Raw genomic sequence first — 11,583 nt, 5'->3', positions numbered from 1 at the left:
TCTGGACTGAGTACTGTAGTATTGAATGGTCACTGTTTAGACCACAACAAATCGATGATGTTCCTTGCATTAGACTGTCACGGTTGAGTTCCTGAATCACGAGAGAACAACGAAGGGAAACATGTCACGAGTGATACTCAGGCTTTCTGTGACTGTGTGTCAGATTTCATTTCACAGTCACATCTGGACAGAGTGACCATCACATGATCTCACTGTGGATCATGTGAAATGTGACGAGTCCCACTGTTACTATACTGTACATATACTGTACAGGCACTGATCAGCCACAATCTTAAAACCTTAGTGTAGACAGCAGAAATAACTCGATGTATGTCATGAGGTAGCAGACAGAGTTTTGGAGGCTTATCTGATTTTTTTGTCACATAAAACATTAGTTAAAAGAAAAGACATATTCATGCCCTCTTACTCTGTTAGAAGCCGGCTAAACATCTATTTTGGTTTTCTGGCTGATCTTCAAAATAATTGAAGTATTTAAAGTGTCTCTCCTGCCGACCAGAATGATGACTGCACTATAGAGGCTCCTTTTTTTATGTTCATGTGAGTAAAACGTCTCTCTGCTTTATTCATGAAACTCTTGTAATCACACGCAAACCAGGTGAAGGTCAGAGGCTGTCTCTTCAGTGGGTCCCCGGCTGGTCCCACCCTGACCCCCCCTCCCCCCCTCCCTCTCCCCCTCCCTCTCCCTCCCTGTCTGATGGTGGTAAACCTCCGAGGTCTCAGGTAATTCTGCCACACTGCGTCAAGACGGGGAGAGTCACGCTTCTTCTGCAACGAGCCACTAAACTCCGATTCCACCGGGACGCACGATAGAAAAGAGGATTAATTTATTTCTCCTGCCTCATGGAAGCGTATTAGTTTTGTATTTGTTTATTTATTTATTTATTTATTTGTTCGTTTATTTAGGATAAGGTCCACCGAGACAGGTGAGTTTTGTGTTTTAGATCAGCTCTGTGAACTCAGTGCACCGATCATCATTCATAGACACCACTCATAATATTCATAACAGTTGCCTAAATGTACAGTCAAACTTTTGTTTAATAAGTCTAATCACTATTTACCACGTCTTATATCTAATTCGCACATAAATTGCACATGATGTCATCAAAATGTTTGATTTACGCAAACAAAAAGAGCGATTTTTTTTTTTTTACGGTAAAATCCCTCCAAGCTTTAAATCACATTGAAAACTCCCAAATTAGTTTGTAATATACATCAAATATTCGCATATTTAAAGCAAATAATGAATGATTTTTTTTTTAAAAGATAGATTATAGTAAGATTAAAGGATGAGTTTAGGGAAAAGGCGCTCATCTTTTACTGTTCAATCCTGCTCAAGACACGGCGTCACCTTTATTTCTTTCTACTGCTGTACATTGAACATAAATCGCTGCTACTACAGTGATAAAAAGTTTATTTATTTATATATTATTTTTAAGTAGCCAGATCATAGTTTATTACATTTTAAAAGTGATTATCAAACTAATAATACAATATTCCTATTCATACCATAATAATTAGGCTATATATGATTTAAATGTAATAAAATGGCCTATATTTAAATCTCTGTTTAAGGGAGCAAGCAGTGATTTGAGACACTGATCTCTCAGACTTGGGTGCAAACATGCTCTCTAAAATGACAAATAGCTTTTCTGTGTCATTGTCTGGCTGTTAAAACACTGTAAATGGTATATAAATATAAAAACAAAAGCATAACACAAGATGCTTACTGATGATCTTGTCACGTCTGAGGCCCTTTTAGACGTAGATTTATTACTACTATTTACTATTCACTACTTACTATGTTGGACCTTGTTGTCTATGTCCAGGACTTTGGGACTGTGTTTACTTCCTTAGATGTGATTTGAAGTGTGACTCATTATCCCTGTCATGTATTTTTTTATTTTTTTTTATTTTTTAAATACTCTCTATGACTCATTGTTCAAAAACAAACTCTTCCAGCAAAGCTGTTAACTTTCTGCTGTGTCCTGCAGGTTGTCTGAGCTTCCCGAGTCCGCTTGGTCACGATGAGTTGGGGGGCCCTCTACGCCCAGCTGGGCGGCGTCAATAAACACTCTACCAGCCTGGGGAAGATCTGGCTCTCCGTCCTCTTCATCTTCCGCATCACCATCCTGGTCCTGGCTGCTGAGAGCGTCTGGGGAGACGAGCAGTCCGACTTTACCTGCAACACGCAGCAGCCCGGCTGCAAAAATGTCTGCTATGACCACTTCTTTCCCGTGTCGCACATCCGCTTGTGGTGCCTGCAGCTCATCTTCGTCTCCACACCGGCCCTGCTGGTTGCCATGCACGTGGCCTACAGAAAACGCGGGGATAAGAGGACCATGCTGGCATCCAATGGCACAGAAAAGACGACAGACACCGACCTGCAAACGCTGAAGAAGAGGCGTCTGCCCATCACGGGCCCACTGTGGTGGACCTACACCTGCAGCCTGTTTTTCCGGCTCATCTTTGAGGGCGGGTTCATGTATGCACTCTACTTCGTCTACGACGGCTTCCAGATGCCCCGGCTGGTGAAGTGCGAGCAGTGGCCCTGCCCCAACAAGGTGGACTGCTTCATCTCCAGACCCACAGAGAAGACCGTCTTCACCATCTTCATGGTGTCCTCGTCTGCCATATGTATGGTGCTTAACGTGGCAGAGCTGTGCTATCTGATCGTGAAGGCCCTCCTGAGGTGCCAGGGGTCCAACAAGAGGAAACACCCTTACACAGAGAGCACAATACGGGATAACAAGAAGAACGAGATGCTGCTGTCCTCCTCCACAGAGTCGTCCAGCAACAAGACAATGTGCTGAAGAAGAGAGAGGCATAGACTATCTAAACTCTTAGTTGGTGCCCACAATTTGGTATATTATTTGTCAGCATCCAGCAGAGTTTGAGTCTGTGGGAACTTGAAAAACAGAAATTAGTTCAGCAGTGAATCTAGTTTGGTTTGACTGTTGAGAACCTGTTTGTGTTTTCATGTAGTGTAAAAAAAAAAAAAAAAATCACAAGTTTCTCCTCACTTTTCACACACTGGATGGTTGATAAGTGTTTGATGGAGGTTTATTTTCCTGGTCTCACGGATGTGAGAGTGAGCAGTCAGGCTTTGAAGCAAAGAATGAGCGCACACTGACACCTAGTGGTGCCAGAGGGACCGAGCACAAACACCTCCCTCACCGCCAGAATGATTTTGTATTGAAGGAGATTAAATTAAGTCGAGAGAAGTGAAGCCGGAGGGTAAAAAGTGCCTCTGATTGTGTTTAGTGTGTAGTTTACAAGCGTTGACTTTTGATTTGAAATTGAACTGATTGAAGCAGATGAGTTTTATGATGCTGCTGCGTTTATTCGAAAGAGTTTTCACATGACTTTGTAGAGTTTTTAATTTGTATGTGTTTAGAGCTTATTAAGAAATAAGTCACAAAGGATGAAGATGATGCTGATGAAGAATGTAAATAATGTGATGAAAACCTTTTGAGGCTCTTTGCTGTTCAATCAAATCTGAATTTCTTTGATCTTTTACCTGAACGGAGTGTTTGTATTATGTTTCTTTACATGGGTTTGATCATTTAAACACTCTGAGAACGTGTTGCATGTTTTCATAAATGCATGCTGTTTGATAAAAATATGCAAAAATGCACATTTGGACATTCCTCCTGAACAGATTATACAGCATACATGTCAGTTATTTGCTGTGAAATTAAATTGTAGAGTGCATTTAGACTTAAAATCAAACAGGACATGGCAGGACAATAGACATATTATTTCATAAATACAGAGTGGTGCTGAATTCTTGTTCAACTTTATGAAGATACTACATTTCAGGCTTGCAGTGATTTACAAATATGACGCCATGAATATTTTAATAAATATTTTTTCAGTTCATAACATTTGTAGTTCCCTCCTGATGATGCTGTTTCCATCCAGAAAATTGCTCTGGAAAATTCTCAATTTCTACTCTTATCATTGAGTGATCACCAAAACCAATATTTATGCGTAGATTTCATAGAAACTTTAAAAAACAGGCTCTAATCCTGCTTCCTGAAACACTGACAACAAATTGTCCTGTTGAGCCCCAACCTGCTGCTGTGTTATTTGGACTTGTGTTGTTCTGTCCCAGCTGGCTGTATCAGCTTTCAGCATGTGCCTTATTTTAGCCACCACACTAATCACCGCTCCCTCTCCTAATGTGAGGAACCATGGGTTGATCTCAAAGTGAAAATATCTTGGTTCCCCCCCCTCCCCCTCCTCCCTCCCCCCTTCCCTGTCCATCCATCCGTCCAGGAATAGCTGAGTCGGATTATCTCACATCTGTTAAAAGAAAATTTGCCTCGTGTGGATGGAGAAAAGTAATTCAGTGGTTACAAAAGTCTGCTGAGGGGTGTGTGGCGATGAATTCATGAGAATTAGATGAGTCAATTATAAAATTATGAAAAGAAAAGCCTGATGAGTCCAACAGTGTGTTCATGTTACATAACTGAGTTGTGTGGAGCTTCTCAGTGGGCGAGAAAAGTTTTGTGTAAAGATTTAAAAATGTCAAGTCTTGAAAAACTATAATCACTTTGAAGGCCTCGGTATGATAGAAAAAAATATATTTTGTATGTCTGCTCTGTCTTGACCTTTGACCTCTCTCTTTCTGTAACAGCCAAATGATATTTTGATGCTATTTGTGATAGCAGCGATCTAACAGATGTGTTTTTAAAGGATTGATCCTGATCAGTCCTCAAGATGTCATAGTTTTTAACATTTTATAGTCCGATTTCTTCCACAGTTGAACTTTAATTAACATCATACTAACAGACAAACAGCTTCCTCAGCAAGATGAATAAATGAAATGTTTGTGATTGTGTTTTGTACCGAAGATGTTTTTATTACACTCGCACTATGATCTTGGTTTGCTCTTTGAGACATTTTTTCATAAATCAGTAAAAATGAAACTGTGTGGTTTGTTGTTTTGTTCGTTGTCTCTAATGTTTCTCATAAACCTACAGAAGTTTCCTAATACAATCACATAACATTAATATTGATTAGAATTGTGTGATTTATACTTTTTTTGTGTGTGTTGGCTTTGATCATTTTATCTGTAAAGCATCTTTGACTATCTTAAAAAGTGCCATATAAATAAAATTAATCCTTACTATTAAGTTTAATGCACTAAAAGTAAAGTGAGAATTTTCTAAAATAATCCTATGAATAGTTTTTATTTACCATTTGGATTCATACAAAGTGCAGTTAAAGGAAAAATAAAACATTTGACTTTGCCTTTAGGCCTCAGCACACACAGTTTTTGTGGTTTATGCTTTTTAATCACCAAATCAGGTTATCATAGTGACCAAATGACCATTTAATTTGATTTTCTATTAGAATATAGTACTCTTTTTAGGTTAAACTCATGGTAATACTTTCAAGTGTTACAGGGAAGCTTTTTTGAGAGGCTTCGTGCATGTTGAGGTTTTGGACATTTTCGGCAAACTTTTGCGCACATTTTGCGCCGGTTTTGGGGGAGAGGTTGGCAGGGGCGTGGTGTGACTCCGGACAGGCTGATGACTCTGTGGGTTCACTCATGCATGGTCACACAATGTGACAGTCCAGACATGGCTGGAAACGGGAGGCAGCTCCGTTTAATCGAGCCTCATCTCCAACTCCGAGCCGCCTCCAACAACTGAAAACAACAACAAAGGAAGACAAGTTTGACTTGTGAGCGGACCCAGGACAGACAGCGAGACAGACAGACAGAGAGCACTCCTGGAGAAGTTGGCGCATTAATGAGTTTGTGAGGCAGCTTCTTTTTTCTTTTTTTTTTGTAAGACAGAGTTTGTTGAGCTGTCAGAGAAGTCACAGGTCGCGGGTTTGGGATCAGGGAGACAGAGGGAGGGTCGCTGCAGCTGCGGGAGGTCTACACGCTCTTTGACGCACTCCAGTGATGGCACCAATGATGGCTGATGGATTTGCTTCTCGTGTTTAAGTATGACATCTCCGGTTTAAAGGTATGACGGATAGACCCTGCTGTGAACATTTCCCTGCACTTTAATGGGAGTTAAAGTAAACGAAGAGCGGCGTGTTATCATGTAATTAAAGAGTTGCTGTGGTTTTACTGAACAAGAGTGAGACAAAAGCCTGACAAAGCTTAAAGGGAGTCTGGGGACTCTGGCACACTCTGCATTGTCAGCCTGGCAGGTATGGCTTTGTATTTGAACCTGGCTCTGTCTGTTGCATTCAGCACCACCGGACTCAAATGCCACAAATACCTGTGAAACTCAGACATATTTATTTAGTTTTATAGCTTTGCCTTTTAATAAGTCATCACAAGGTCAAATGGAAAACATGACTTTCTGACTCTGGGTGGTAATTACTGCACTATCAGCAATAGTCTACTATAGCTACGGTTCCAATATTCAATCCGGTAAACTGTTTTCAGATATCAAACTGTTTCAGATTATTTTCATCTTCTTTTAACTTTCTTTAAACCAGGAAGTGCTATAATAGGCTACATTTGAATTTTTCATCAGAACTTTATATGTGCTGTTTTCAAAACCTCAAAAAAGGGAAATGACTCATTGTTTGACTTGTTTTTTTTTCTTCTCTTCCAGGTGTCATACAAATTGTGAACCCTAGTCGATGGATTTATTACCTTTAATACAAGAATATTTTAGTAAGTTTCTCCTCTGATCATGGTGCGTGTGCTGAATTTGTTGTATGATTAGTGTTTGTTTGAATCTAAAATGTCCCACCTCAATCAAACCATATTTATCACCTGTTGTTCTCATAAGAGGGAGGAATATCTGTATGTAAATCTTACTTTAACACTAAAATGTAGTTTGAAAAGATAGTTTAAATGGATTCATATTATAGCTGTGTCATCAAGTAACACATGTAGTGCTCAGATTAGTCAGTTAACAGAATCTGAAACATTTTTACATGATTATTCAAGTCATATATGAAGCGAATTTGTCAAAACTTTTAGTTTTAGCTCTTTAAATGTGACAATGTGCTCATTTTCTCAGTTTTATTTCAGTTTTATATATAGATATATATTTGGGATTTGGACCATTTCAGCAGAACAATCTTTTGGTAGAAATCAGTTTGGACCCTGAGAAATTTGAAATGCAATTTTTCTGACATTTTAAAGTAAAATAATTTCAAAAATCCAAGACAAATTCTAAAGATGAATTAATATAGGCAATAACTGTTTTCGTTTCCAAAATGAAATATCCATTTTTAGAGTTTTTGGAAGTTTATATCTCGCCAGAATGCCACAATTATATTATTATCATTCATAATTATAGTAAAAAAAAACTTCTATTGGACCCCCGTGCCTTTAGTGTTATAGCTGACAGAGAGAGATGAAGGGAGGGTGGTGTGTGTGTCACTATGTGTGTGTGAGTGTGAGTGAGTGAGTGAGTGTGTGTGTGTGTGAGTGTGTGTGTGTGTGTGTGTGTGTGTGTGTGTGCGTGCGTGCGTGCGTGTGTGCGTGCGTGCGTGCGTGCGTGCGTGCGTGCGTGCGTGCGTGCGTGCGCGTGCGTGCGCCATACCAGAGCCCCATCTCTGCTAAATGCTGTTTTCGAACATTATAATGTTGATCTCAGCACATGCCTGTTGGGCAGTGGAGCGAGCAGGTGAGAGAGAGAGAGACAGGCCTGACACACACACACAGAGAAAGAAAGGCAGTGAAGCAGGGTTCAGTCACACAGGTGGCCCATACAGTACGGGAGCTGCTAAAAAGCGACTGTGTTCGGAGCCGATGCCGGGTTTCGATTCGTTATCGATATCCGACGTCGATACGCGGCAGATTTCTACAGAGTTGTTCAGGTGTTTTATGAAAAAGATAAATATGTCGGACTCGGGTCGACGCTTCCCCTCTCAGCCACGTCCTTGTGTCTTCTTGCGTGTTTGTGTGTGCCGAGTGTTTAACCTCGGGGTAAGGCCTTACCCTCTGCACTGACAAATGTCGAGTACTTTTCGTGAACATTCCTTTAACTCTCCGTCACACTCTCCCTGTCTGTTTCTCCTCTTTTTGTTTTGTGGTTGCCTCCCTGTGTGTCCCCTCCAGCCTGTACTTTCTCCATAGGCTAGAAATCTTGAAGGATGGGCGACTGGAGCTTTCTGGGACGGCTGCTGGAGAACGCTCAGGAGCACTCAACGGTCATCGGCAAAGTCTGGCTGACTGTCCTCTTCATCTTCAGGATACTGGTGCTGGGGGCGGCGGCCGAAGAGGTATGGGGCGACGAGCAGTCCGACTTCACCTGTAACACCCAGCAGCCCGGTTGCGAGAATGTCTGCTACGACGAGGCCTTCCCCATCTCGCACATCCGCTTCTGGGTGCTGCAGATTATCTTCGTGTCCACGCCGACCCTCATCTACCTGGGCCACGTGCTGCACATCGTCCGCATGGAGGAGAAGCGGAAAGAGAAGGAGGAGGAGTTGCGCAAAGCAAACAGGTTCCAAGAGGAGAAGGAACTCCTTTATAGAAACGGTGGCAATGGCGGAGGAGGAGGAGGAGGAGGCGGCAAGAAGGAGAAGCCGCCAATCAGGGACGAACATGGCAAAATCCGTATCAGAGGCGCGTTGCTGCGTACCTATGTGTTCAACATTATTTTCAAGACCCTGTTTGAAGTGGGATTCATTTTGGGCCAGTATTTCCTCTACGGCTTCCAGCTGAGGCCCCTGTACAAGTGTGCACGTTGGCCCTGCCCCAACACCGTTGACTGCTTCATATCGAGGCCCACTGAAAAGACCATTTTTATTATATTTATGCTTGTGGTGGCTTGCGTGTCTCTTTTGCTGAATTTGTTAGAGATCTATCACCTTGGATGGAAGAAAGTTAAACAGGGCATGAGGAATGAGTTTGCCCCCGACCACGAGTCGATGCGCCACGTCAACATTGCGGAGCCCGACTGTTTGGCCTCGGCCCCCAGAACTGCCCCATCCAGCCTCAGCTACCCTCCCAACTACACGGATGTGACGGCGGGCAGCGGGGCGTTCCTGCCGCCCATGGGGCCGGCGGCCGTGCCCTCGGCGGCAGAGTTCAAGATGGACGACCTTCAGCATGAGGAGTCCGTCCGCCAGCCCTCCCCCTCGTCCCACTACTACATCAGCAACAACAACAACCACAGGCTGGCCACGCAGCAGAACTGGGCCAACCTGGCCACCGAGCAGCAGACTCGGGAGATGAAGGCCACCTCCCCCTCCCCCTCCTCCTCTTCCTCCACCAGCAACGACACCGAGCAGCAGCAGCAGCCCGTCGACGCTGCGCTGCTCCTTCCCGCCAATAACACCAACATCACCAACTCAACCGCCAACACCGCCTCCAGCGGCAGCAGCGCCGCCTCCAACACGGGCAGCTGGGGCGGGGGGAAGAGCGAGCACGAGGAGGGCCACGTCACCACCACCACAGTGGAGATGCACGAGCCTCCGGTGACGGTCAGCACAGACCCTCGGCGACTCAGTCGGGCCAGCAAGAGCAGCAGCATCAGGGCCCGGCCGAGCGACCTGGCTGTCTGAATCCACTGTCGCCTAAACCCTACTTGACCAACGCCCCGCTTCCCCCGACCCCACCCTCGAAACAGTGATTCTCCAATTTAAAAAAAAAAAATCACACACATGCAAGAAAGCAAAAATACAAAAAATACAAAAAATACAAAAAACAAAAGAAGGCAAAGCGACAGGAGACGGGGAAGCAGAGTAGCACAAAATGTGAAATGAGTCGATCAGCTGCAGTCGATGATTCAGTGCAATCGGTGAGTTGCGGGGGAACCCAGGTTCTGTTTTTGTTTTGGACGGTCTGAAATGTGATCATGCAGTTCTACAAAGTCAGACAGCTCCGCTAACAGCAGTGGACGAAGCGAAGGACGTTGTGATGTCGTAGTTTTACATCATAATGGACACATCTCACCAATGTGTTCGGCTCGGGGGGAACATCTCATGGTGTTTTTCCTTCTTTTTGTTGAGCCTGAGGGATTAATTATTATTAATGAAAGTGGTTATTTGTCCGAACATGACTGAATATTTGTTATTTTATCTGCAGGAAGCACAGGTAGCTGGCATTGTTGTACAGACTGGATATTCAGGTGTGGCCAAACAACTTCATCATTTTTATCTGGTTCAACAGTTGGCAGCACAAACACGGTGTGTTGTCAACAGCTTGTTCCAGTGTTTGACCTTTGACCTTAAAGGTCTTTTGATGCAGCACTTATGAATTTTACTGAACAAATAATTCACGAACAAACATTTCGTCTTGTGTTCCTTGTAGTTGTGCACGCCGACATGTGTCGCCCGGCTACTCATCCGATTGACTGACAAAGTTGGCGAGCTTGGTTTTACCCATGATCCATTGCAGCGCTTCCTGCAATGATAATAAATAATAGGAAAGAACTGATGTGATACTCCCAGAAGTCTCAGAATAAACAGATAGAGGTTGCAGGATATGGGTCAAAACTGCTGGTTGAAGTCATCCCTACAATACCCAGGATGCACCTGTTGTTTTTTTTCTAAACACCAGATTGTCAGTTACACAGAGATCAAATGGAGGAAAACGCCTGCCTCTGTCAGCGTTGCCTTCAGTCAACATATCTGAAAATAGAAATGCTCTCCACGAACTGCACAAATGACAAAGACATCGCCTCCAGAGATTCTTGAAAATATACACGGCAGCCCCAAAAAACAATATTCTGCTCGTTCATTGAGACAAACAACCTCTCGATGCTCCGTGGTTCGACTTGAAACTATTCTTTTAGTTAGTTGGCAGATATTTCTCCCCTTCAACCCCCTTTTTAATTCCCTCTCCTAAAGATCGAGAGCAACTTTAGGAGTTAAATTATTTTCACTGTCACGCATTTCATGTGCTTCTTTATTGGTTTTATTCTGAAAAGTGCTATTTTTTTAAACCTGAATTGAATTTTACTCATAAATTGCATACTTGTAGAAGTCAGTTTGTGAAACAGCTACGATAAAAACAAAACAAATGAAAGACAAAACGACCGGCGTTTGCGCGCGTCCAAACGCCACGGTGCGGTCGGCCTCGACTGCCTCTACTTTGTTGTGTTCATCTTGATTATTAGAGACATTTAGAAAAAAAACAGACTTTGAACTGAACTCATCAGCAGCCCGCGGTCCTCTGTCTCTGTTGTGTCACTGTGTTGTTTAGTTCAATCAGAATCACAGGCACTCGAAAGGTTTTTTAACTTTACATCAACCTTAATCTACTGTATGATCCTGTCAGTAGGTACACAGGAACAATCTGCATTGGACACATTGCACTTGCAGAGCATAACAACACCACTAAGTACTAATATGTTTGTGCACACTATTTTATAGGAAGGATCCTTTTCCAGCAGTTCATGTGCAGATTAATACACTGGAGTAAGAGCAGTGTAAAGTGATGTTTTTTTTCAGGGTGGTGGGGGGGTTACAAACTGATGTATGGTGTAACTGTGCCCATATAAGTCTAATGTTTCATACTGTATCTCACTACAGTTCCTTAAAGTGCGAACACAGACAGGAGAACATGCACCCGCAGAACCACAAAGGTAAAACGCAGCCTTTCCCCCCCGAATCCATGTTCCTTGTTCA

The 11,583-nt window shown here is 43.0% G+C and overlaps 2 protein-coding genes across 4 annotated transcripts; both read left to right on the top strand.

Annotated features, from left to right (window-relative positions):
• Window positions 1-775: 775 nt before the first annotated feature.
• Window positions 776-4,941, top strand: gjb8 (gap junction protein beta 8). Its single transcript, XM_069713415.1, has 2 exons — window positions 776-944; window positions 2,013-4,941. The coding sequence occupies exon 2, from the start codon at window positions 2,046-2,048 to the stop codon at window positions 2,829-2,831; it is 786 nt and encodes a 261-aa protein (XP_069569516.1). The 5' UTR covers window positions 776-944; window positions 2,013-2,045; the 3' UTR covers window positions 2,832-4,941.
• Window positions 4,942-8,100: 3,159 nt separating this feature from the next.
• On the top strand, window positions 8,101-9,516 carry LOC138629568 (gap junction alpha-3 protein-like). Of its 3 annotated transcripts, none has more exons than XM_069713357.1 (2): window positions 8,101-9,266; window positions 9,333-9,516. In XM_069713357.1, exons 1-2 carry the CDS (start codon window positions 8,101-8,103, stop codon window positions 9,514-9,516), a joined length of 1,350 nt encoding a protein of 449 aa, XP_069569458.1. The 3 variants fall into 3 exon arrangements, with proteins under 3 accessions (XP_069569458.1, XP_069569459.1, XP_069569457.1); XM_069713358.1 differs by having other exon boundaries at window positions 8,101-9,334; window positions 9,410-9,516; XM_069713356.1 differs by having other exon boundaries at window positions 8,101-9,516.
• The last annotated feature ends 2,067 nt before the right edge of the window (window positions 9,517-11,583 follow it).

This window comes from Brachyistius frenatus, unplaced genomic scaffold (genome assembly GCF_029030835.1).
Source record: "Brachyistius frenatus isolate BFR_SWC_R1_liver_20210118 unplaced genomic scaffold, ASM2903083v1 Contig_118, whole genome shotgun sequence".
NCBI classification, from domain to species: Eukaryota; Metazoa; Chordata; class Actinopteri; family Embiotocidae; genus Brachyistius; species Brachyistius frenatus.
The sequence above is the reverse complement of the archived record's forward strand: the minus strand, read 5'-3'. Positions and strand labels throughout refer to the sequence as shown.

Bases quoted from the DNA above. Each gene is read 5' to 3' on its own strand.
- gjb8 (XM_069713415.1), top strand. From the start codon at position 2,046: ATGAGTTGGGGGGCCCTCTACGCCCAGCTGGGCGGCGTCAATAAACAC.
- LOC138629568 (XM_069713356.1), top strand. From the start codon at position 8,101: ATGGGCGACTGGAGCTTTCTGGGACGGCTGCTGGAGAACGCTCAGGAG.